This window comes from Quercus robur, chromosome 3 (genome assembly GCF_932294415.1).
Source record: "Quercus robur chromosome 3, dhQueRobu3.1, whole genome shotgun sequence".
Classification (NCBI taxonomy): Eukaryota; Viridiplantae; Streptophyta; class Magnoliopsida; order Fagales; family Fagaceae; genus Quercus; species Quercus robur.
In genome coordinates, this window is record NC_065536.1 from 51,330,790 (window position 1) to 51,358,706 (window position 27,917).

Here is a 27,917-nt window from a genome sequence, read left to right on the forward strand (position 1 = left end):
GTTAGGCCGTTAAGGACTAAATTGAAATATGGTGTAAATGATAGGAACCAACTTTGTAATTTACCCTTCAATTAATAAAATTTTTACTTTTTTCTCTCTTATTTTCTAGCAAATTCCAGACTTTCATGGATTCAAAATTATTTTTTAAAGTTATATTATTTTATTTCTTATTTTTTAGAAGTAAACGTGATCTACATCTTGGCTTCCACACCTGTATCCTACTCTTTACAAATTAGAGCTTATAATTAATCGAAAATTTTAGGACCTGTTTGGTAAGTAAGTTCTAACACACATTTTCATACACTTTTTCACTCGTACGTATATCAAAAATATTCAAACAGAATTACTCAAACTCCTCTACAAAAATGAGCCCTTGATAACTTTTTTTCCCTTGAAATTTGAAACGGCAGATAGTGGTGTACTGGTGGTAATGTGAGAGCCCAGTCGCTTCTGAACACTGTTCGAATGGCTGGGTAATAATATAAGAAAGGATAAATTGCTTTACTCCAAAATCTAATCATATTATATTCAGGAACAACAACAACAACAAAAAGTGGTCCAATCGTGCAATGCAATTTGCAAAAAACCGGGGGGTCCATATATTAACAATGATTACGACAACCGATAAGAAGGATACTTTTCAAGTGCAATACAATGCATGTGATTCAGTGTGTGGAGGGAGATCACCCACTTTTTTGAGTTCATTATTTCCTTTCTTTTAGTTACACCCACCTTTTTATTAACTATAAATATATGGATCACTCATGGTGGACAGTGCATGAGAGATCAGTTTGTAGCTAGTGGCGAGTTAATTAGAGTGACAATAATACTAAAATACTGAAATGGAAGCTTATAATAGGATCTATCCTCTGGCATTCTTTGTCCTCCTGATTTTCACTTTTAGTGCATATAGTTGTGCTTCTACTATCCTCGTTGAGAGCAACACCAGTTCCTCGTGCAATGGTAGCCTTGGCGAATGCGTGATTGAGGATGACTTGGAGTTCCTTGTGGATCCTTACATAAGAAGTCGCATGCTCCAAGGTCGTACTAGTGGCACCGGCATGCGTGGCACAGCCATTCCTTGTGGGAGAAATACAGATCCAAAACTATATAAAGAGTGCTACAAGGGATGTGTTAAACCCAATGACGTGTACCGCGGCTGCCCGTAGTAATCTTACCCGGACGGCCACTGAAACGTGGCAGTGTTTTTCATTTCAGCTGTTCAGTTGTTCACTTATATATCCCATTCCTGTATTTTTTTTTTTCCCATATTTCTTTTTTTCGTTATGCAAAATATATTCTTTATATAGAGTACTTCCTATAAGGATTGTGAATCAATTTACATCACTATAATATATTTCATGTTGAATATGCTTGAATAGCATAAAATATGAATACAAGATCTTGTGGCAGGTTAAACACTCACTGAAAATAATAATATCATACAAATAAAATTTTATTATAATCCAGACTATATAAAGAAGATGAGGTGGCCATTCAAAAACAAAAACAAAAAAAAAAAAACAAAAAAAAAAGATGAGATGGAAAGCTAATTGAAAAATTATTCTAACAAAGCACTACATAGAATAATTGCATAGTCTCCCATAGGATGTTTTTGCTTAGGAATGGCAACGGGCGGAGTTTTTGCATACCCGGACCCGACCCGTGGGCCAAGACCCGCAACCCGGCCCTGGCCCGATTATTAATAGGGTTTTTTTCTGGGGCCCAGACCCGCCCCGCCAAGCCTTGCGGGCCCCGTTTAGCCGCTTGGGCCCAAATCTGGCCCAACCAATTTTTTTATTTATTTTAAGTCCATTAAGATTTTTTGCTAGATTCAAGCCCATTCAAGGCATTATTGGGCAACCAATTCAAGCCCATTCAAGCAGCCCATTAAGATTTTTTTGTACTAAGATTTTTGGCATTTTTTGTATTAAGATTTTTGGCATTTTTTTGTCACATTATATGGTAGCCAATTCAATCCAAATCATATGCAACCAAATCAATCCAAATAATAGGTTAATCGTAAATCAATAAATCACATGTTAATTATACATCTATAAATCAATAAATCATAACTAAAATCACCAGCTAAACATAAAAATAAAATAAATCCAACAAGTCCAAGAACTAAGTATCACAAGTCCAACAAGTTCAAGAAATAAAAAAGTTACAAAACAAATCCCACAAGTCTAAGAAATTAAAAAGGCTAAGAAATTACAAAATGTCTTATCCTCCACAAACCAACAAATTAAAAAGGCTAAGAAATTACAAAAGGCTAAAAAGGCTTAGAATAATTACAAACCAACAAATTAATCCAACAAGTCTAAGAAATTAAAAAGGCTACTAAATTAATACAAAATGTCTAATCATCCACAACTGTGACACAACTCCCATCCTCTTCATTAGGCTCTCCATCATCAAGAATTGATTGAAGTGTACAATCTCCAGACATAGTTGAAGAACCTACAACAACAATGAATTAAAAAATGGAATAAACTTCATCAAATTATAACTAGCAAATATAAAAATACAATTTTGATTTTATAAATAGAAATTAAACAATTGATAACCGTTGATTTCACTCCATAACCAATTCTGAGCACACATCATTGCGTCTATAGTCTTGGGATGTAGCCTACTCTGGTGTGGACTTAAAAGTCTCCCAGTAGTGCTAAAGGCAGATTCTGAAGCAACAATTGTGACAAGAATGGCTAAAATATCTCTTGCAATCCTTTGTAAAGTAGGATACTTGAGACCATTACTTTTTCACCATCCCAAAATATCAAAATCTTCACTCCTCTTCAACACTCCCTCATCAATGAAATGATCAAATTCCATTCTAGCATTCCCATGTTTCTTCGAACTACTTGAACTATTGTTCACAAACAAATCAAAAGATGACATTGCCCCACTCAACCTAAACTTCATTTGTGCCACAGGGCTTGAAATACTTGCAAGAATATGAGAACTTCCTTCATTATCTACAGGGGACTCATCTATATCTCCATACTCATCAAACAAATCATAACAAAGATTCTTAATTTTTTCAATCTCCAAATCAGAATTATCACCATAAATGTTAGGATAATAAAACTCTAATAACTTCATCTTATATCTTGGATCTAAGATAGCAGCAATAACCATAACAACACTAACATTAGCCCAATAAAAATTAAATTTAGCAAGCATGCTTTCTGCCATCGTACTTATCATCTCATTTGAAGACAAACTCCATTCGTTCAATGCAATTTTCAACTCACACACCAAAGTAAAATACATATTAGTTATGGGGTACTTACGACCAGAGAAAAACTCAGTTGCACTATGAAACAACTCCAACCTCCTACAAATATCTTTGGCTAACTCCCAATCATAATCATATGGTAAACAAGTATAAGATATTTCACATTTAGCCAAACATGAGAAAACATCTTTATAAATCAATGCAGTAGAAAGCATTAAGTAAGTTAAATTCCAACGAGTTTTACAATCTAAGACTAACTCTTTGGTGCATTGAACAAGCAATTGACGTGCATTTTCTTCAAATTTCTGCCTTCTTTTTGGTGATCCAGTCCAATAAATCACACTATCACGAATCCTTTCAATACCATCACCAATAAGAGACAACCCATCTTGAACAATCAAATTCAAAATATGTGCAGCACACCTCATATGCAACATAGACCCACCTAACATAAGAGAACTAGTATCAAACTTATTCAAGAGAAGTCTTATCATGGCATCATTAGTACTACAATTATCAACAGTTATTGTGGACAACTTCCTATCAATGTTCCACTCTAAAAAACAATCAACAAGGACATCTTTTGTGTGTGGAGAAGGAACATAAACAAACCTAGAAAAATAATATGAATAATTAGAACATAACTCAATAAATATTCTAAATGTAAAGTCTTTAACATTCAATTTATAAACAAAAAAATTACCTTAAAACCCGGCTTTGCAACGTCTAAGTATGATCAATAAAATGAGCGGTAATGACCATAAACCCTCTCTTTTTGTTACTTGAAGTCCACATATCAGTTGTAATTGTCATCCTACTTCCATTCTTGTCCGTCATCTTCAAAGCTTTCTCCCTCTCATTATCATAGATTTTAAGAATGTCACTCTTCAAAGTATTTTTTGTGACAAGTTTAAACATAAGTTGAAGATCAGCCACAAATTCTTTAAACCCAATATGGTCAACCATTGAAAGGGGATATTCATGTAGGATGACCATACGAGCAAGCTTATTCCTCACTCTAACTTGATCAAATTGGTAAGTATTCAAACTCATAGTTCCATCCACCTTATTTTATTGTTTAATTAAGACTTGTTGTCGCATATCCCTTATATCTTTAAACTTCATCCGTGGACATCTTGCTAAATGATTACGCAAATGAGTTGTACCTTGGCTAGACTCACCCAAGTAAAGTTTGTTACAATGATGGCATTGGGCTTTAACTTTTCCATCAACTTTCCTCCTTGTAAAATGAGACCAAACATCTGAGGTAGTCTTTATATTTTTACTTGTATCCAAGTCCTCATTTGTAGGCTCTTGCTCTGCCTCTGTCCCTTCCTGTTCCTCTATCTCTAACTCTTCTCCCACTAAGTCCACCGTCGGGGATTTCGGATTCCTAATTCGTTCAGAAGTTTGGAAGTTAGAATCAAAACAAATTATCACAACTCTATTACTACACATACTCATTGATTAATATGCACAAATTCATAATTACACAGATTCACAAATTCTATCAACGCAATCATAATTAAACATGATTTACTACAAATTCAAACACTTACTCGTTGTTTAATAGTGATCCTGAGGGTGAGTTGCCAGGCGACAATGGCGAGGGTGATCGTGAAAATGGCGAAGGAGACCGCATAGTTGGCAAGGGACAACGTCCGGTTCTCAAGGGAGAGCCACTTGGCGAGGAAGAACCAGATTTGTTTGTGTCTGTGTTTGTGTCTTCCATCTCCGTTTTGGGATATGAATTCCCAACAAACACAAAAAACAAACAATTTCTTCCATTAAACAAACTATGCAGAAATGAGGGAAAAAACAGGGGAATAGAATGCTTTGAGACTTGAATAAGGTGAAAGATATGTGTACAAAAATTCACTACCATATGCATTAAGAAACAGGTATATACTCTGTTGTTTCCTTCAAGATTATATGCATTAAGAAATAGGTATATACTCTGTTCCATGTTTATTCGCATGCACCTCACTCTCAAATTTTCCTAAAGGAATCATTTTTCCTAAAAGAAATAAATTTTAAATACCATAAAACAAGCAAAAGCATTAATATTGAACTAATAAACAAATAAAAAATAACATATTAAGCCTACAAAATTATAAACCAAACTGAAACATCAAAGAAGACCCAAAAAAGAAACTTCAACATAGTCCTTAACTGAACCCCAAGATAACAAGAATCAATCTTAAATTTACTCAACAAAGAAAAAGCAAGCAAACTCAAACCAAAAAGGGAAAATTTTTTTTTACAAAAACACTGTGAATTATAGAGTTACCCAAACACATAGTATATAACAAAAATGCTAACACATTAACCCCAAGCAGACATGCAAGCAAGAACATTAATAATATCGTACATTCACAACAACATATTACTGTAAAAAGCTAAAACAAACGGCTTTCAAAGCCCAAGTCTCGGAGATTCCATAGTAAACTCTGCAAGCAAAACCCAAAACAAAGCAAATAAGAGCAGATCGAACCCATAAACCACAAAATAAACCTTTTTTTTTTTTTTTTTTTAAAAATCCATTATTTTTCAAAGGACACAAACGTAAGACCACAACAATATTACTGCAACCAAGATCAGAAAATAGAAAAAAATAAATAAATTTCTTTCAGAAAACAAAAAAGTCTGAGCTAAACGACACAATAGACTGTCACTGAAACTTTCTTACCAGGCCTAAAAAAAATTACTTTTTTTCTAATTTGAAGAAGAAAATTAAAAAATCACAACAAGGAAAATTCTTTCCAGAAGCAGAAACCAAGAAAATAGTCACAGATCGAGCTCATACAAAGGAAATACCCAAAAAAAAAAAAAAGGAAAATGAAAGAAGAAGATGGTGAGAGCACAAACCAGATGGGTCTTCCAAGGATATCAGAACAAAGCAAAATGAGGGAGTGTCGGAGTGTCAGAGTGTCGGAGTGAAGGAGTGAGGGAGTGTCGGTCGGAGTGGGGACTGAGGGAGTGTCGGACTAAGCTGAGGGAAAGGAGGGTCGGACTGAGCTGAAGGAAGCAAGGGAGGCTGAAGAATGAGGGATTACCGGATTAGGGTTAGATTATAGGTATTATATATATAGGGTATTTTTGTAATTTAGGGTACCGGGTTTTTAAACGGACCGAGTTTCGGGTCGGGTCTCGGGTTTTTTTGATAAAACCCGAACCCGCTTTGGGTTTTTTTTTTAAACCCATACCCGACCCTATTCCTAATCAGACCGGGTAAAACCTGGCCCATTAGAGTCGGGCCGGGCCGAGTACTCGCGGGTCGGGCAAAAATTGTCATCCCTATTTTTGCTTTCCTATATAAATTTTTTCAAAAAAAAATAACTATAGAAAATACTTTTATAATCAATGCACACCTATAATTTTAATAACTTTTAAAAATACTTTTAAACTTTTTTTTAATAATTTTTATGGTTTTTTCTTTCTTATTGATTCTATTCAAACGTTCACAAATGTGTTAATAACGTAAAACTCCCTTTCAGATCTTGCTATTAAGCCAGGAAAAAAGTGAGATTTTCTATGCAAGGGTTCCTCAAAAGATTCAAAGACTAGATCCTAGCCATGAGGTACTCAAGCGTTCCTTTAATCTAAGGGAAATTAATAAATGTCCAGTTTTGCAAGCCTCTATAGGAAAGATTTCAACACATCAATCATTTGTCGGTAGAGTGCAGCTACTCCCATACTTATGGACCATATTTAAGTTTTACTAAACAAGCATTTTGATTCTCCCAAAGAAGGTAATCAATATGATGGAACAAAATTCTAATAGTTTATTACAAAGTGCAAGTGATAATCGTTGGAGCTAAAATATCTTGGAAATCTGTGTTCCAAAATGTGAAGAAGAGTTAAATCTAAAAAGAGTATAGGATTTGAACAAGCCAGCCATTAAAGCATTCACATTTACACTGCCAAATGCCAAATGTACACCAAATTTAGTAATAAAGCCCAAAAACCACCAACACCCGGACTTGTAAATGCTTAGAATTGCAAAAAAATTTGCAATACTGCTACAGTACCGTCTTACAAGTAAGACGGTACGATACTGTAGACTATTGTATTAGTTTTTTAATCCCTTTTATTCTTTCTCTCTCCTCTATGTCAGAATCACTTTCTTTCTCAACTCTCTTTCCTCATCTCAGAATTTCATCTCCCTCTCTCTCTAGGTCTTGCTCCGCCATCTCTCACTCTCTCACATTGTGCTGGTAGATGGCCCTCCACGCCGATAAGAAGCAGAGGCTATGGATTGCGACCCGGGTTCTTATGGTTTGTGGGTTCTTGTGGTTTGTGGTTGATGTCTAGCAAATTTTGTTGTGGTGTTTCTGGGTTTTGCGGGTCAGGTGGTTGTGTGGGTTTGGATCGATTATGGCCAGTGGGTTTGGATTGTGGAGATTGGTGGATTTTGGATTTTGAATTTGGGATCAACGTGGGTTTGGATCGGTGTGGCCAGTGGGTTTGGATCGGAGCTGGTTTTGGATTTTGAATTTTGGGTTTGGGATCGGCATGGGTTTGGATCGATTGTGGCCAGTTTGGATCGAAGCTAGGTTTTGGGTCGTGGGGTTTTGATTTGTGTGGGAGTGGGTTTTGGGTCATGGTAGTGCAGTGGCAACATGGGGTCGTGGTTTGTGGCTGGCTATTGATCTTACGTGGAGCCATGGTTATGGAGGCAAAGCCGATGGAGGCGTGGAGATCAGCTTTCGATGGGTTTTGATGGGGTTTTGAATGGATTTTTCTTTGATTTTTTGTGGGTTTCTTTGCATGGTGGTGGTGGGTGTGTCGTTGCTGTGGTGGTGTCTCTAGTTGTGGTGGCAAAGGGCAGATGTGGGTTTCATTTGTGTGGATTTTTGCTTTGATTTTTGTGTGGGTTTCTATGCATGGTGGTGGTGGGGTGGGTTGTTGCCGTGGTGGTGTATCTTATGGGTTTTTTCATGGTGGTGGTGGTGGTGGTGGGATTCTTGTGGCAGAGTTGGTTGTGATTGGTGGTTGAAAGAGAAACAATGAGGAAAAAATAAACAAATAGGGGAGAAAAGTGAGAGTGAGATTTGATTATATTATTTTATTGGGGAGTATATATATTATTTTAATGAGTTGAATAGAAAAATAAAAGTTGGGATACTAGATGTATTGTAAAATAATATTGTATAATTGATAAAGTAGGTTTTTGAGATGGTAAAATAGAATAGAATTGGTATTCTGGATGCGAATGCTCTTTAAGAAACATATTTGGAACCTATTTATTCAAGCCAGTTCTATATCAGTGACATGGATTAAAAGTGATTTTGTTGAAAGGGTAAAGTCTTCAGGTTGTGATATTTCCCCAATGCAACATTGGGTTTGGTGAAAGCTGCTCAAATTGGGAGAAGAGGATGGAACCTTACTAAAATTTGAAATGTCGGATGGAAGCAGCATCTGTTTATGGGTTAGATTGGTAGTACCTAGATGGTGTTTTATACACTAAATATGACTACTAGCAATTTATAATGCTGCCAACAACATTAAAGCATAGGTACCAAGTATTCTTAAGGAGAAAATAAAGGTGAGGATGCTAGAAAGATACGAGGATCTAGTTACTAAATGAAATAAGCTACCTATGGTAAGAATTGGCAGCAAGTCGATTTCCAAGAACAGAGACAAAAAAAAAAAAAAAAAAAAAAAATACCATGAGGTTCAGATTGCCTAAAGTGAATTGGTGTAGGCTTATGGTTGTCTTTAGAAATTTTCAAGGCATTCCTTTATTCTTTCTCTGGCTATGAGGAATAGGCTTATTAGAAGGGACATTTTAGCTTAGTGGGGGTATCAAGGTGAACTAAGGTGTGTTTCTATAGAAATAATATGCATTAATTGGATATGGAGAGAAGCTATGAGATGTTTTTTAATTAATAGTCCTGAAGCTGAGTGGTGTAGATTGGTGGATTGGGTTTAGCTAGTTAGCCTAAAAGCTTGAATGCTATATTTTTCAAAATTGTATTGGGTTTAGAAGACTACCATATATGGTCCCAGAAAATTGCAAAAATTCAAGGAAATCGACCAGAAATCAAAATCTGGGATAGAGTCAACTACAACCAAAAAAAAAAAAAAAAAATCATAGATGTGAGGCTTTATGTAGAGTGAGCTTGACAGGAAGACCAATGTAATCAATAGTTTTATCTTGGAGGGAACTTGGCTAAGTGTACAGTTCTAAATGTGTGCTGTGAAGTTGTATTGGTTAGTATGGTGTTTGCATTACCAAAAAAACTAGCTGTTGCGGCAAGTTTTTTGCAGAGGTTTAGAAAAACGCCACTATAAGTCACATATTGCGGCGCTTTTTGCAGAGGTTGAGATATATTGTGGCATCCATTTAGCCTGCCGCAATAGATCTACCCTTTTGCAACATACTACAGCGGCGATAAATAAAACCGCCATAGTATATATATTTTAGCGGCATTGGACATAGTTATAGCAGTGCTCCATCAAACCGCTGCAATAGATACATCATTTTGTGGTACACTACAGCGGCGGTACATAAAACCGCTGCAATAAATGTGTTTTAGCATCGTTCTATTTAGCTATAGCGGCAATATTGTAAAACCGCCACAATAGATACTTTTTGCGGCATATCTTCTAAGTTATAGTGGCGATGTGGACCGCCGCAATAGACCCCTTTAATTGCCTGAATGTAGTCTTAATTTTTCCCTCTTTTTCTGTCCTTCAAGCGTCATTTGTCTTTTCATTTTAGCGCCTTTGTGTTTTCCCTCAAAGCTCAAAACCTCTCTTCAATGCTCAAAATTCTTTTTTTTGTCTTTTCATTCCCAAACCCACTTGCATTTCCAAACCTCTCGTTCACCGATACACAACTCGCTGCTGATACCCATTTTTCAATTTTTTTTTTTTAATTTCAAATACGTTTTGTTCTTAATTTTTTTAAGTTCATGCATGTATGAAATTTTGTGGATTCTAGATTTGGAGGAGCCAATTTCAAAGTTGAACTAAGGGAAAGTACTCTACGAAATTATGTTTTACTTATTTCTCGTGTTCTTCACTAAGGTATCGCCGATACCCATTTTTCGATTTTTTTTTTTTATTTCAAATACATTCTGTTCTTAATTTTTTTAAGTTCATGCATGTATGAAATTTTGTAGATTCTAGATTTGGAGGAGCTGATTTCAAAGTTGAACTAAGGGAAAGTACTCTACGAAATTGTGTCTTACTTATTTCTCGTGTTCTTCAGTAAGGTATCACCGATACCCATTTTTCTTTTTTCTTTTTTAATTTCAAATACGTTCTGTTCTTAATTTTTTTAAGTTCAAGCATGTATGAAATTTTGTAGATTCTGGATTTGGAGAAGCCGATTTCAAAGTTGAACTAAGGGAAAGGTACTCTATGAAATTTTTTCTTTGGTCTAAGTTCGATTTAGCATTTTTGTTATGTGTTACTTTTTGTGGCTTAATTGTTTTTGTTAGGATGAAAATTTTCTTGGGAATATTAATATTAGAGATTGTTTTTGTTAGTAATGAATCTTATAAATTGTTGGGCCAATGTATATTGTTGGGTAAACTCAATATGTTGATTGAGTTATGATTGGTCTACTAGATTGACTAGGAAGAATGGATACTCTATTGTTAAACCCATACCCAGATTTTATTTTCTGTTGTTTTCTTTTTTTTTTGTTTCTTTTGAGAATATAATTTGTGAAGTGGTCTGCTTTAAATGTCTTCTATTTTTTTTTTTTTTTTTAATTTCTATTGTAAAAGTTTACTGTTTGTTTACTTTAAATTATGACTGTTCTATTATGGTGTGTAGAATGATAAAAACCTAGTACATCTCAAGTTGTTGGTCTGAATTTTATGTACTGCTACTTTGGTTGACAGAATTTCACTCATTGTGTAAGTGTTTGCTAAACATCACTGCTACACTACCAAGAAATGAATGAGCTATGCAAAAAGTTTGACTTTTTGATAAGTATGTTTTGGTCCAAGATGAGAGGGAAAGGGAGATTCAAACTAGTGACCTTTGCTTCATTAGGGGTGCTTAGTAGCCGGTTGTGATTCGGCTCAGGGTTGCTCTTGTGGGAGGCTTTTCGTAACGAAACAACCCCAAGTCATTTTCTAGTATCAATTTTCTTTTTAATGATGTTTCTTTTATCCTTCTGAACTAGTTAAGCTTGGCGTTTTCATCGGTCATTGCCATTGTAACCTCTTAATTAATATTTTGTGGCTTATAATTGAATCTTAGACTTTTCATGGACCCAAGTTATGTTGCATTATTGGATTCAAAGCTCAAATTGTGTAGTAGATTTTTTGTGTAGACTAAGAGTAAAAGAAAATTTAGTTGCCTTACTGCTTGAGAAGGCCTAAGTCTCATTGATCTTCTACCCTGTAAAACTGACCCCTCTTTATTTTTAAACATTTATATGGAAACCCAAAAGGAAAAAAATTTGCTTGTGTGGGTATAGGAGATATTATGCTCTACCCATGCAAAATTTTTGATTTTCATTTCAAAGAAACCAGGACAGTCATTTGTAAGATTAAAGATTTCCTAAGAGTAGATGCATCCTTTGCCAAGAGCGTTGTTGCATGAAGAGAAGTGTGATATGTGATTAATTAGGTTTGCTATTTTTAGGTAAAATAACTAGTGATGCTTGCTATCTATTACGTTGTGCAATTATAAGCAATGATACTTGTATTAAATGTAGACCAATGTATATTGTTTGTGTGTATGTATTGTAACTTATCTATCTCAGTGCTGCCAGTCACATGCCAAATTTGTCTGCTTTTGCTTATTATGTTGTCTTGAGATCTATCTTATGTTATGATGATTTGTTAACCCTTGTTTTGTCCATTCATGAAATGGATGTTAGGTGTTTATTGTAAACAATTTCATAGCAATGGATAAGAGTTGGATGAAAATTACCAATAGAAGGTCACGAGCATATTTAGATGGAGTCCAACAATTTCTGAATTTTGCATCTAACCATGCACACTAGGATGGAACGATTTCACGTCCATGTAAAAAATGCGTGCACACAAATTCATGGCCTACAAATGTTGTACGAGCTCACTTAGTGTCAAAAGGGATTTATAGGGGTTATGACCCTTGGGTTTTTAATGGGGAATCATTGTCTACAAAGACTTCCACTGAAATTCCTAATAGTCATGTCCAAGAAAACCCGATAGAATATGCCGATCTTCGTGACATGTTGCATGACATGTTCCCCATACATGATATGGCATCTAGGCCAATGGAAGAAGTCCCTAGTGTGCAACAACCCACAGAAGGTCCAGCAGAAGGTCCTAATGAAGATGCCCTTCAATTTATGAAATTGCTTGAAGATGCTAATCGACCTTGTTATGAAGGTTATAAGCATTTTAGCAAATTGTCAACCATTGTGCATTTGTACCACATTAAGTGTCTTAATGGTTGGACTAACAAATCATTTATGATGTTGCTGCAATTTTTGCTTGATTTCCTTCCTTCAAATGCTAAGTTGCCAAAAGATTGTTATGAGGCTAAGAAGATTATTAAGGATCTGGGCTTGAGCTATGAGAATATTCATGCTTGTCCTAAGGATTGTGTTTTATATTGGAAGGAGAATGCCAACCTTGAAGCTTGTCCAAATTGTAACCTTTCAAGATGGGAAAGTAAGGAGTCTAACGGTCAACAAAGTACTAATGCTTCCTCTAATAAAGGAAAAAAGAATGCTGCAAAGATTCAACGATGGTTCCCCTTAAAGGCAAGATTGAAACGACTATTTATGTCTCCTGGAGCAGCAAGTCATATGACGTGGCATGCCAATGTTCATGTGAATGACAAGTTAATGAGGCATCCTGCTGATTCTGAATCTTGGAAATCATTTGACTCTAAGTACATAGAGTTCTCATCCAACCCTCGTAATGTGAGGCTTGGATTAGCAGTCGATGGTTTCAACCCATTTGGAAATATGACTACGACTCAGAGTACATGGCCTGTCATTTTGATCCCATACAATCCCCCTCCATGGATGTGCATGAAAAGATCTTATTTCATGCTATCATTATTGATTCCCGATCCAACCTCTCCCAGTAACGATATAGATGTGTACTTACAACCTCTAGTAGAAGAACTGAAGGAGTTATGGCATGTTGGAGTAGAAACATTTGATGTGTCTTCCCAAAAATCATTCCAAATGCATGCTTCATTATTGTGGACTATTAATGATTTTCCTGCCTATAGTGATATCTCGGGTTGGAGTACCAAAGGTGCTCTTGCATATCCTCCTTGTAACTATGATAGTCAATCTCGTTGATTAAGATATGGAAGAAAATTTAGTTATATTGGACATAGGCGATTCTTGGGTAGTGATCATAAATTCCGTAAGCAAAAAAAAAATCATTTGATTGGAATGTTGATATGAGATCAGCTCCTATTACGGTATCCAAAGGGGAAATCATTTTATAAACGGATGTTATAGTCAATCATATGTTTGAGAAGAAAAAGTTAATTTGCCCAATAAAAGAAAAAGAAGGGAGGAAGCCTTAACTGTGTCACAATCTTGACGTGATGCATATTGAAAAAAATGTAGTCAATAATATAATTGGCATATTGTTGAACTTGGATGGCAAAACAAATGATAACTTGAAGGCACGCCAAGACTTAAAAGATATGGGTATAAGAAGCGAACTTCACTTGGAAAGGGTTGGGAATGATCAGACACGTATGCCATATGCTTGCTTCCTTATGAATACGAGTGAAAAGGATGGTTTTCTGCAAGTTTTGAAGGATGTAAGAGTGCCAGATGGTTATTCTTCAAACATCTCACGTTACGTTAAACTCAAAGAGTGCAAGATTAGTGGGATGAAGAGCCATGATAACCACATCTTAATGCAGCAACTTTTCTCAATAGCAATACGTGAATCTTTGCCAACTGAAGTATGTAGGCCCCTGATTGACTTATCTTGTTTCTTTAGGGAGATATGTTCCAAAGTACTAAATGTGGAGAAACTTGGGGCTCTTGAGAAAAGAATTGCAGTGACGTTGTGTGAGTTGGAAATGACATTTCCTCCCTCTTTTTTTACAGTGATGGTACATCTAGTTATGCATTTGGCTAGCAAAGCCAAAGTGGCTGGCCCTATTCATTATCGTTGGATGTATCCCATAGAGAGGTAACATTTATAGTAACTTCATCTATTTAGTTTTGTTTAACTTAGCAATTTCCCATTACTGATCTTGGGTTTTCCAATAGGTACTTGTCAAGACTTAAGTCTTACGTGCATAATAAAACTTGGCCAAAAAGCTCCATTGCATAAGGGTATATAGCGGAAGAATGCTTAACATTCTACTCACGTTATTTTAAATCAGTTGAAACCACATTCAACCGACCTGTAAGAAATGTTAAGGAATCCATGGGTGCAGTGGTGAGCATTACCTTAGATTCAAATGCATGGATCCAAGCACATCGTTATGTGCTCTTCAATTGTAAAGAAGTCACCCCATTTTGCAAGTAAGTAATATGTCCTTACGTACCCTTCCATGACATTCTAGTACAATACTCTAGCTTAACCCTAACACGTTTGTCTACATAGTGTACACATAATGGAGATCAAGGCTGGTTTCCCTTTTCATGTATCTGAAGATGTTATTCAAAAGCAACACATGGAGAAATTTTGCAGCCAGTTTAGGAACTATGTAAGTAAGGCATATATATAAAACCATTTTGGGGTGTAAAACAATAGATAGCATACTTATAATAAAAGTCTTTGTCTATAATAGGTGATGTCAATGGTGTTAGGATTAGTGCCCTTAAATCCTATTGTATGATGCTATATATGATATTATGTATGACATGATATATGACTTAATATTGTTCTTAATAAAGTTGTTTTATTATTATCTAAAATATTGGTAACATGAATATTCGAACATTATCATATAGTCCATGAGATGCATAGTTTGTGATTTATGTGAAAATTCACAAAAGATATAAATCACAGGTTCTTTGTAAACTCAGAATTTTAGTTCGTAGTCGGTGATGAAATTGGGCATTTCATCTGCGAAGACTATAACATACTAACTAAGATGATTTGTCTTGATCATGGAAGTGGTGACTTCTAGTTGATATGTTAATATGTTTTAAGAGTTAAAACATATAGAACTGGACCGCTGTGAGATTTATTATTCTTCTAACGACTGTCAATTGAATAATAAATCTCACGACTTATATTTGCATGAATTCTTAATCCTGAGAGAATAATGGACCTGATCATAAAGTGTAGGTTGCTTTGATATATCAGGAGTGAGATCTAAAGTAACGGTCAAAACCTCAGTATGTTGGGCAGCCACATTTAGTGTTGATAGAATATATATTCTCAAGAAGGAATTCATAGTCTCTTAACGGAGATATAAAATATTCCCTTAAGATAAGTTTAATGGGTTCAGTTATTCAGAGAATTAGGCCTAACCACTTTAGTAAGAAATTACTAAAGTATATATTTATGAAATTGGATTTCATAAATATATGGTGAATAACTTAAAAGGATTAAACCGGGTACTCAAGGATTAAGATATAGTAATTCTCAAAGTGGCAGTCTACATTCTTGACTTTGTATTACTACGAATTTATGAAGGGGTTGCATGTACAATAAAGTCTTGGGATATAATTTATTAGTAAAGCCTAGAGTACAATTATATTTATATAGTGGTATTAAATATAATTAATGGTAACTTTGGACTTGTCAAAAGTTGACAGAAAAGCCCAAGGCCTATAGGAGCTAGTGTCTTATTTGTTCCCTTTTGATCCCACTCCAAGCCACATACTAGAGCCCAATTGGAAAGGCCCAAAAGACTAGCCCAATTAGATAATCAGTTATTAGGAGAGAAACATACAGAATTTTGATATAGACAACAAGTTTATGAAATGGTATGTGTGTGAGTGTTGGACACTCTCTCATTCTCTCTAGAACATACACATATAACTGATTGAGAGACCACACATCTTGGGCGTTAGTGGAATTGGAGTGAAGATTGAAAGTGTTCTCGAGAACTTCTGATCTTTGGTTTTGAAATTCACTGCACCAAGGTACACTCTCTTGTTCTATATTCTGAAACTTACATAGTGCATGTTATCAATTCTGAATAAAGTAGATCCGTTAATTTTCCGCTACGTATATGCATATTTCCATCAAATGGATGCCTCTGAGAAAAAGAATCTGTCTAATAAAGTTAGATGGCTTGCGCGATATCTAGATAATGAAGCAAAATAGTTCAAGCGTTATGTTATAAATGGTTTGAAATTTTGCACCAAAGATTCTAAGGCATCTAAGAAAACTCAAAATAGTGGAGTTTGTGTTGTTACTGAAAGGGGTGCTACTTATTATGATATACTAATCGATATTATTGAGTTGAACTACTCTGATAAGTATCGATATATCCTATTCAAATGTCATTGGGCTGACATTATTAGTGGGAGATGATGCAAAAAAGATGAGTTTGGATTTCCCCTTGTCAATTTTTCAAGATTGGTACACACGAGTAATCGGCTGATTGACGAATTTTATGTATTAGCATCTCAAGTTTCACAAGTTTTTTACGTGGAAGATGCGAGACATAAAGATTGGGTGGTGGTGATCAAAACCAAACCTAGGGAGGTGTGTGATGTTGGTATTAATACTTCACATAACGATGATGATGATGATGATGATGAAGTGGATACCTATTTTGAGAATGTCCCTTATAATATAACCACTGATGATGCATGTGATGATGCAAATGACAACCACACTTGGGCTCGAGTTAATGAAGAATGAACCATTCATGATACACCATTGATCAGTGAGAATGAATTGCCTGAAGACGACCTTATCGATGATGAAGAGCTTAGTGATGATGTTTATGAGTCATATGATGATAAGTCTAATAATGATGACTCTAATGATGATGCATCTAGTGATGATGAGTCTAGTTAAGGCTTAGGCCAAGTGAGGAAGGACTACACCAAGCCAGTTGGGATGTGCCTCCCGTTAGCAAAGAATAAAGGTCATCATTTGAACAATCCTAAGGAGTTAGTAGTATAAAACATTACTTGTACAAGGCCTGAAATATGTGTTTACTACGTTCATGAACAGACCCAATTATGTTTTTTAAAAATAAGATAGTTTAGTCTCCTTAATTGCATGTGTCTTTGGTTGCTACATTGTTTGGTCTGGTGATACAGGTGAACTATCCTTAATTGCATGTGTGTTTGGTTGCTGCATGTGTCCTGGCATAGTTATATGCCTTTCATAGCAAAGGGTAATTTGAGTATTACAGCCTAAGAAGTGTCTTGGCTTAGTTGTATGCCTTGCATGTGTGTTGGGATTTTGACGAATGAATGTATTTCTATGTCATCTAGTGATTAAGGTGGTGTTTCATTGAATGCAAGACTGCATGTTTGATGTATGCTATATGGACTAGTCGTTATTTTTCTTTCTATTTGATTTCTATTTGAAGTATATGTTTAATGTATGCAATTTGCCTTGTACCATTACTTCTTATTGTGCTTATACAGTTGTTTATTTCAGTCTTTGACAATTGAAATGGCAAAGCGAAAGACAACTTTGCGCACGCGTGTGAAGAGTGCTGCATTGGAAGGAACTTCTACATAAGATGCAGATCAAGCATCAAACCAAGCAATCGTGGAAGTTTCTACACAAGGTATGGGCTTTTAATCAGTAACTCATGATCTCCAAACACCTTAACAATTGAATAAAACCACATTTATGTTGTTAGATAGGTTAGGGGTCTTTATTTTGATGCAGCAACTGTAATTGGATTTTTGGATTAAAAAATTTCGCCCTCATCTCATCATACTATCATGGATATTAGCCAACTTAAATCCTAACACTATAGACATCAAAGATGGATCATATAAAAGTGAAAACTGATACAAGCAGCCATTAAGAATCAAGCACCATGTATAAAAGTAGTGCTTAGAATCTCCACCTTCACATGAATGTAAGTATTCACTGCTTCATTGTCATAGAATAGAATCTATGATAGATTAATAGTGAGTTGTAAGCTCATTTTGCTTTAGTATTTACATATAAATCTTGTAGGAAGTCAAGCACTATACTCTAGACTTCCATTTCTTTCTCTTCATGATTATAATTTGGTGGAAAGGGTTAGTATGTTGTTGTTACTCTGCCCATTCCAATCTTTCCAAATACCTTCTTGTTTCTTTCAGTTTCATTTTGAATATATTTGGTTGGCTGTGGCCTAGTAAATATTAATTGATGCTTATTGATAATCTTGCCAGGTTTTCAGTTTGATTGTTGGTCACTAAGATTTTCCTTAGCTTGTTCGTCCAATACATTTCAGATTATCATTAGTCCCTTAAAAAAAATTGGAACTAAGATTCAGTTGTTTAAAAATTTGATTCAAGAAAAAAAGGATACATAATAATATGATGACATTAATTAGTGAAAGAAAAGAAAAGAGAACTTTCTTTAGCTAATGCCATATTGCATGTTAGATATTTTAGTCCTTTATACTTTATAATGACTTTATCATGATGCAATGGACACTAATTATAAAAATAGCTTCAAGGGATCACGACACTGAGGGTTGTTTAGGTTTTATGACAAGGGGATGTTAATATGCTGTTTATCCTTACCATGTATAGCTGGGATTTGGATGCTTTGCAATACCCAGGGCATTGTATGGGCTGCAGTTACCCTCATTCTTCTAACAAACAATTTTTACTTCACATATTTTTTAAACTTTTTAATTTTTTTTTTCAAGATTCTCAATAAGTGGGGAACTTGAAATTAAGGATAGTGGTTAAGGCCATAATGGAAAACAAATAAGGGGATCAAACTATCTTGTAACTCAAACAACATTTGGTAAGGGATTCACCTAAGACTTACATTAACTCCATGTACATATTCTGACTCTGTTCATGGGATACTAGGATATATGCACTATGGCTACATTTGAGCATGCTATTGTCACAGCAGTTGTCTTGGTTTTCAATAGACAATATCTAGTGTAACTAATAACATTTGTTAAGTAGGAAAATCATTATGTAAAGAGAGGGGTATATATAAAGATAATCAAATATCATACTGCTTCATTTATGGGAACAATTAGAATCAAACTACCCTGTTAATCTTCATAATCAATATTGTTTCTGCACGCACCTATGTGCAAAAGGGTCCTTATTTAGTTTGGATAGATATACTAGCAATACCAATTGTGCATTAGTGACTTGTAGAATTTTAGTTCAGTACACCTGCCACAAATTAGACCTAAAGCTTCTAAAAGGTTGCTTATCAATAATACCAATTCACTCCTAAATCAGTTTTGATTTTCATTTGGTCATAACCTTCAATTTTATGTTCCCAAATAAGAAAGAAGATCTTCTAGCAATGGAAAATTACATAACTTTACATTCAAGTTAAATTTCAATTATTTAGGCAGAATAGTCATTGCTATCTTTTCAGTGAGATTTCTTTGAGGGGCTCAAGGGCTGTAAAGTATCAAAATTATATGTTTCGCAAACATGTGCTTATCAAGCACAACCATGAAAAATCATTAATTTTCTCAATTAAAAGCTTTTAATTTGAAATTTCAATTAATCTAGGCATGGGAAAAATCTATAGTGGTGGTATTCAATTCAACCATATGCAAGAGAAAAACTTTAATTTAAAAAAAAAAAAAAAAAAAAAAAAAAAAAAAAAAAAAACCCAAGAGAGAAGGTACCTCAAATCCATGAGCTCCAAGTTTCACCCTAGGAATCTGAACTTTCTGCTCCTCAGCCATTCTTATTCTTACTTTAAAATCCTAATCGTTGTTTGCCTTACTTCTATTGTCAGTTTTTTTATGTATATACATGCCTATGCTATATATTATTTAGTCTTCCCCCAATTGCCTATTGAGTTAGACATAATAAGTTATTAAGGCACTTGTTGTAATATTCTACATAAACTTGCCTAAATTATAGGGATGAAAAGTTGTATAAGAAAGGTCTAAAAAAATTATAGGCACTTGTTGTAACATTCTACATATACCTGTGTTATACATGTATCCATGCCTCTACATGTGTTGATCTGGCCAAGTCTTCACTAATTTAGATTTTCCTTGGGTTGCTTTGATGAACATGCCATGTAGATTTCAAAATAAAGCCACTATTGCTCTGTTTCTATACTGCTAAAAAAATAATTTTGCATAGTTCAAAAGAATTGAAACCATTTCATAGAAATTTGCTTATAGTGATATAGGCTGGGTATCAGCTCTCTTAGATGATCTTATAGGTTATGGATTGCTGGTACTGGTGGTGACCAAAATACGAAGTTTAGGTTGTCTATAAAGTACATATATTGGTTTTGTAATCTGACATCAACATCATAGTAGCATCTAACATAATAGAACTCATCAAAGGCCAACTGGTGTTGTAAGTTCAATAGATCTCCATTAGTTTTTTTTTCATTAGGATAGTATTCACATCACCGATAGTATAAAGCTAATACTTATCAATTTCAGCACCATTTCTTCTTTATCTTCTTCTTGCTTTTTTTATTTATTTTTGTCCTATTCTAGTTTGAATATTTTTATCAAACTAGAATAGGACAAAAATAAATAAAAAAGGCTGGTACAAAAAAAATTCATTAAAGGCATATACTATCCTTCCTCATTCCCTCAATTTGAAAAAAAATAATAAAGAGGAGATTTGGGGTGGTAAGATACTCCTCCAAATCCTCTCAAAACCTTTCCCCCTCCCCTCTAAGAGAGAACCAAACAGGGAGTGTAACCCCCCACTCTTCCCTCCTATCCTCTCCTATCTAAAAACCATTCTTTCCATAAGCTGCCTTTAATTCATTAAATGGCTCTGTTACTGACATTTGTTTTTCACAGAAAAGATGGCTTTAAGTGCTTAGATAATACACATTATATTCCATTGTCTATTCACTAAGTTTTTTTGAATGATTAAATGTTTATTTTAGTTTCCAGATCTTGTAGAGCAAGTGAGAAGCTGATCGATTACTATTTTTTCTGTTTTCATCAAACTTTTTGTATTTATCTCAACTTGATCATCAAAGTACTCTGTATTTTTTTGGTTGCTTTTACTTGTAAAAATAAGTATACCTTCTAGTACCTTAATTCTCTAAGTTATTTTCTATGTATATATGTACCAATTTCAGCCATTGATTGGAAACTTTTGATGCTGTTAGTGATGCCTTATTTAGAATTGGACTCATTTTTTGTTCCATATTAAAGGTGGAGATTATAATACGATATTTTCTTGAGGTTTTATTAATTTTTTGTGTGCCTAATTCACACTCAGCTCATGCAGAAACAGAAAGCAAATAGAATCCGATTAGTTACAGTGAGCAGATAGAAATATATTATATAATCCAATTAGTTATATAGTTTAAGGACAAAGGTCAGATTTAAAGTTTATTTTATTTATTATATAAATGATAATCACCAACCAAATTGTGAATTAATGGGATTCAGTTGTGCTGCTCTAGTTCAACTGCTATAGACATTTTGTTAAAAAGGTAATAATACTCTTATAGTTGTACTGCTCAAAACAGAACATTAAGAAGCTAAACAAGAACAAAAATCACAAGCTAACTAATAGTTCTTATACTCTTACAGTGTTCATATAATAATACTCTTAGCCGGTTGATTGGAATTGTTAAATTTTTTACTGCATCAACATTTCATAATGCCCTATTTTCTTTAAAGGATTTAATTCACATTTAAATCAGAATTGAAGGATGGCATTCAAGTTAATTAACTTTTGCATTTGCAAATGCTTCCTAGAGTCTGATTCTATGTTTAAGCTACATACTTTCTCTTTTATTTACTTTATCTACCTACTTTTAACCTTTGGTTGATATTGTTTGCTTTGAATTTTAGAGGTGCCACAAGTTGCACGTGCCACTCATGGGCCAAGCAAGTACTTGGATATTTAGGATCTTCCCGATGACCAAGTAATAGAGTTGCCATTAAATAGTATGCATCAGCCGATTGATGATGGGGCGAGGACTTTCACTGGATGGTTGGGTACAATTGCGCAGAAACCCCACATGTGCCCAATTAGATATCTTAGTTGGAAGGCCATGCCAAAAGAACTTAAAAAAGAGTGTTGGCATCTTGTTGAGGTATTAAAGAAGTTAGAGTACTTGTAATTATGACATTTTGTACTAGGATTTACATAAGTATTTTAGTATGAAAACACTTGTAACTTGTTAACTCAAATCTTTGATTGCAGCGAAAGTACACTGTGCCTTCTAATCTTATTGCATATGCGGTTCTGAAGACATTTACCTTACAAAAAATTGGGAAGGCTTGGAGGGACCATAAGTTATGGCTGAAAAATAAGCATTACATACCAAATTCAAGAAACGAAGCACAGGTGAAGAACAACTAACCCAGGGGATGCATACCAGAAAATTGGGATGTACTTGTTGAGCATTGGTATTCTGAGGAAGCAGTGGTGTATATCTTACTTCACATGCTTCATCAAGATCATATATTTACCTTTGTACTTGTGTAATAGACACTTAAAGCACACTATATATAATCATGTAATTTTCTTGAATGTAGATAGAATCAGAGAAGAATAAGGAGCGTCATTCTAGACAGGATGACTTACACTCTGCTGGTTCTTGTAGCTTTGCTGTGCATGCCGCAAAAAAGGTAATAATTTGTAAATGATTTTGACCACTTCTTATAGCCTTATGTGGATCCAATATTCCTCACTACATAAATATGCTATTCATGATATAGGCAAAAGTGGATGGACATCCTGTAGAGCGTGTTGCATTATATCCAATAGTGCATACTCAAAAGAATGGATCTGCAGTTAATCCTGCGGTGCAAGCAAAAATGGTGAGTAGTTTCTATGAGAATTGTATCATATGGATCATTGAGGGGTTACTGGAAATTAAGAAATAGATTGCTAGAAGGACAGTTTCATTAATGGCTAGTAGTTGTAAAATAATGAAAAGAAAAAGATGTAAATATTGTCAGATTAAGGCAATTGTGAGCAAAATGACTTAAAGTTGGAATGGCAGTGGCAATAGTAGCAACAACTGCTGCCTTAGCTCCTGCCATTACACCCTAATTTTGAATTGGTTTTGTTTTTTAATATTGTATAAAAAAAATACATGTACAGCTATATGAATATAGGACAGAATCTCTACGGCTCTATGGTAATATAAAAAGGTAAGTTTGTGTCATTTAAATCAATTTGTGTTTTATACTTTTGCTTTATGGACTAGTTTGGGGTGATGGGATTTTATTTAACATAATAGCATCTTTGTATAATACCTTTATAAGGTGACCCCCACATCTTATTGTAATACATCTTTAGAATAATATATAGATTAATTATGGCTGCTATACTAAGGGCTGATGCAGTCATTTGTGTATGCTTGTTGTGGTACTTAGTGTGAGTTGTAATTGTGATACTTGGTACTTACTGTGAGCTATATTGTGGTACTTGGTAGTGGCTGGTGGCATGTCTTGCATCGATTAAGGTGAAAGGTGTGATAGTGAAAGATGAAGAACAATTTATTCCCTTCATTTCATTTAAAGCTTGTTATTTAACACTTTTCAAACTAATTCAGCTGTATCATATATTATTTCCAACTGCCAATAGCCCCTGTTCAAACTTTTTTGTTTTGTTCAAACCCAAATATCAGGACAAAATGAAAGAATTGTTCGCTGACCCTTCCAATCAACTACAATCATCTAACACGTCTGGTAGTATTGCATGGTCAAGTGATGATGTGTATGCCAAAGTGAGGGTAAGGACCGCAAAGGTTGTATTCGTGGGGTAGGATTTGGTCCAAGCCCAAGTGCTTGAAGTAGCAAGAGTACTGCTCTCACGGTCGGTCAAGTACAATCAAGTGAAGCAAGGGACAATAAAGTTGCACAACTGAAGGCTTCCTTGGCTAGTATGGAGGAGAAACTAGCATGTTTTGATGAAATGAAAGAATGACTCACTCAATTTGAAGATATGGAGCAAAGAATGGCTCGCATGCTTCAACAAATGAACCAACTTTCTTCACAATGCAGTCAAGTATGATACATGACTTTTAGAATGTTAGTTTTAAGATAATTTAAAATTAAGGTTGGTTGCAATATGGAAATGGGCATGGAGTTGGGCTATAGTGAAACAGTGGATGATCACTTGTTATTCAATTATGCTATTACTTTGATTGAAGTAATATTGGTCATTGGCTTGTCATAGAGCATCTTGTTTTTTAGCATCTTGTCATTAGCTTGTCATATAATAGTTGGATTGGCTATGCAATTTTGGCCTTTTTTCTAGTAGCTACTTTTTTTTTTCCTTATGGAAAATGAAGGTGACAAGGAGAAAATGTGAAATGTAATGTGCTTACTTGGATCACTGAAGGCAACAAGGCCAGTGCCTTTGAAGTCACAGTTCCAATAGTTCCTTCCATGCATCTGATAATAAGCATTCATGGCATATGATACATGAGCAAGAAGCTTGTTAGGCTCAAAGCAATCCCCACTTTCATAAATCTCTCTGCAGTCCACACCACCAGGTCCACAGCAAAAATCTAACATAGCTTGAAGCACTTTGTCATCTGAATGCGGCTTAGCTATACACCAAACTGATGGACCCCTGGCTGCACCAGATACTTTCTCACCAAACCCTAATGTCCCTCGATTGCTACAAAACTAGCAACTCAAATCCACATCATATACCTTAGATCCATCCCCATTAACCATCCCAAAATTTCTCTCAGTCTCATCTCCTTCTTTTTTGTTTTCATTAAACAAAGCAAACACAAATATCTCAATCTTATCTTTAGGCTTCATGGATGTACCTTTATAGGCTTGGGCACGTTCAATCAACCTAGTGTTATAAGTCTTTGCATTTTGTGGTGTAGCTACTTTGTCACCATGGACACCTTTAGAAGGCCATCTAGATTCTGATACAATAATCTCAATGGTCATGTTTCCAAAGCCTAAAGATTGATAGCTAACCTAATAGAATCAATTTGCGCATCTAACATGTTGTTATGCACATACCCTTTAGGGTCACACACCCCAGTGGCATTTCCTAGTAATGCATACTCTAAATTAACTGAACCAAGGTTATCACAGTAAGCAAAATATGGATAAGCATTGACCATAAAGGGTGCACCAGTGGCATTTCCCAGTAATCCTTGCCTTTTTTTTTTTCTCTTTTTTTTTTTCCCCTTTCTCTTCTTCTCTTCAGATATACCAAATTTAAAAAATCTCTCTCTCTCTCTCTCTCTCTCTCTCTCTCTCTCTCTCTCTCTCTCTCTCTCTCTTTTCAACCAGAAAAATTTGTAGCTGAATTCCTTTTTTCTTCATTGCTGAATCTCCATAGTTGTAGCCAGCAACCACTGAGTCCCACACACCACCATCTTCAATACCATTTGATGAAGACTTGGCTTGTGTTTAGTTTCTCATATTTGAAGTGAGATGAGAAGATGACTGTAATGGTTAATTATTGATAGGCTAATTGGTGCATCATGTAGTATGGCATATTTTTGTTTACTGTATGCATAGCATTGTCTGGTTTAAAAATTATCTTATAATTTTCCCCCTAGACTATATTTTCATTTGCATTGAGAAAAAATGGTAGCATATGCTTGTATGTGATCCTGCTTTTGTGTGTGTTTATGCGTGACGTGTGTGCTCCTATTCCTTCTGGCTCTTAATTACAATTATCCATTTGCTTGCCAAGAGCCTTGTAGCTTAGTGGCATTGCATAGTCTCCCCCATAAATCAAACCAGGTTCAAATCCCCCTCTCCCACATGTTTGCCTTTGTCAATTGGTCACTTTGAGTAATTGTCTAGAGTTATATGATTATATGGCTAAAACTAGGTTACAAGTTTAATTACCAAAATGACTTCCAATATGATTTTTTTCTCTTGCAAAATTTTGGTGACATGTAGCTGAGATTGATTGAAACATGAAGCTATTTTTGAGCAACATGTTGATATGGTGACAACAAGATTGTTTGAAGACATAACTTTTAGAAAATTCAATAGTTGTGGTGCGGAGGCAATCAGCAAAATTCAATAATGGCAAATTATTGAATTTCTGATCCATAAAGAAAATTTTGATTTAAATAATAGTTAGGCAGCTTGTATCCCAGTCCTTCTATTCAATTAATCAATATGTGAAGCATTGTGTGAAGGCTTATTTTCTCATGTGTAACCATGTCATAAACTCAGTTTCCCTTTTTTGGCTTGGTACTATTTTCTTGTCATTCTATTCTATTTATATGCACTTATTGAAGTATGGTCTAGAATATCTAACCATGTCATAATTTGTATGTAGGATGTTCCTCCAATCCAACAATCTCCAAAAATCATCGGCTGCATCCCATCGACCATCCAACTTATAATTAAGTTTTATCTTGGTGTTCTCGGATTTTTTGTGTACAAAGAACTACATTTAAACATGTACAACCGCATTTGGACTTTGTGTTGAAGGATACTTTCAAACACTTTAGAACTTTGTTTATAGTATTAGCTTAATTTAAGCGGTTGTTTTATTCAAAGGACCACATATTCTTTTGTTAATCTTTCGATGATGGTTAATTGTAAACAATATTATGTATTTGACAATATATTTCTATGTTAATATGATGTTAGTTTGGAGACATTTATGGTTTTGTTAATTACATACATACATATGTGGTTGATAAAAGTATTACAAGTTCTTTGAAACAGGTGTGAATAGTATGTGGTTGATAAAAGTATTACAGGTTCTTTGAAACAAGTGTGAATAGTGTACCAGCAAATAGTGGTTTCCAAACCCAGGGGAAAAAAAAAAACCCCTATAGCGGCGGTCAAAAGCGCCGCTAAAGGTGCAAAAGATATATTTTCAACGAAGACCTATAGCGGCACTTCTAGACCGCCGCTAAAGGTTTACATTTAAAACGGCGGTTAGACCCACCGCTACAAGGTGCATTTGTTCTTAATTAAATGATGACCTATAGCAGCGCCTCACACCCACCGCTAAAGGTTTCACATATAGCAACGTTTCTAGTTACTACTACAAGTGCAAGCATACCGTTTTAAATAAAGACCTATAGCGGCGCCATATGCCCACTGCTAAAGGTGGAACTCTATAGCGGCGCACTAAAACCGCCACTAAAATTTGATATCTCCAATTCCTAATAGAATATGGCGCCATTTTATTGCCCACCGCAATAAACCAAAACCGCCACTACAAGGTGAATATACAATGGCATTTTTTGGTACCGCCGCAATATACCTACAGTGGCACCGCAACACTGATAGGACATACCGCCACAATAGCACCCGCCGCTAAAGGTCAAATGTACCTTTAGCGGCGCTTTTGACCCACCGCAATAGGCCATTTTTTTTGTAGTGTTGTAATGTTTGGTATGGACTCCTATGGAGTAGAAGTTTAAGGTTTCCAATTCAATAGGTGTTCTCTTAGTGACTTATGTGGTTCAGTCTTTCGACCTACATCCACAGAAGAAACTCTTAAGAGTTACATCTTTATTAAATAAGAGTGTAATACAAAATTTGTGTTATAATGAACCCTAACATGGGTATATATAGTAGACTAAACCCTAGACTAATAGACTCGTAATACAATTTAGATACTTTGCTTGCACACAAAGTAGAATTAAACTTAGGCCTACGCTAATGGGCTAATATATCTCTAACATCCCCTCTC

At 35.1% G+C, this 27,917-nt stretch overlaps 2 protein-coding genes and 1 pseudogene across 2 annotated transcripts; 1 reads left to right on the plus strand and 2 right to left on the minus strand.

Moving 5' to 3' along the window:
* Window positions 1-2,766: 2,766 nt before the first annotated feature.
* Window positions 2,767-4,976, minus strand: LOC126719733 (zinc finger BED domain-containing protein RICESLEEPER 1-like). The gene is made up of 3 exons (XM_050422260.1): window positions 4,804-4,976; window positions 4,500-4,637; window positions 2,767-3,856 (listed from the first exon to the last, which is right to left on the minus strand). Exons 1-3 carry the CDS (start codon window positions 4,974-4,976, stop codon window positions 2,767-2,769), a joined length of 1,401 nt encoding a protein of 466 aa, XP_050278217.1.
* A 17,230-nt stretch (window positions 4,977-22,206) lies between these two features.
* Window positions 22,207-24,449, plus strand: LOC126719734 (uncharacterized). The gene is made up of 6 exons (XM_050422261.1): window positions 22,207-22,353; window positions 22,464-22,607; window positions 22,799-22,891; window positions 22,982-23,083; window positions 23,899-24,003; window positions 24,330-24,449. Exons 1-6 carry the CDS (start codon window positions 22,207-22,209, stop codon window positions 24,447-24,449), a joined length of 711 nt encoding a protein of 236 aa, XP_050278218.1.
* A 77-nt stretch (window positions 24,450-24,526) lies between these two features.
* Window positions 24,527-27,404, minus strand: LOC126719735 (glucan endo-1,3-beta-glucosidase 12-like; annotated as a pseudogene).
* Window positions 27,405-27,917: the final 513 nt, after the last annotated feature.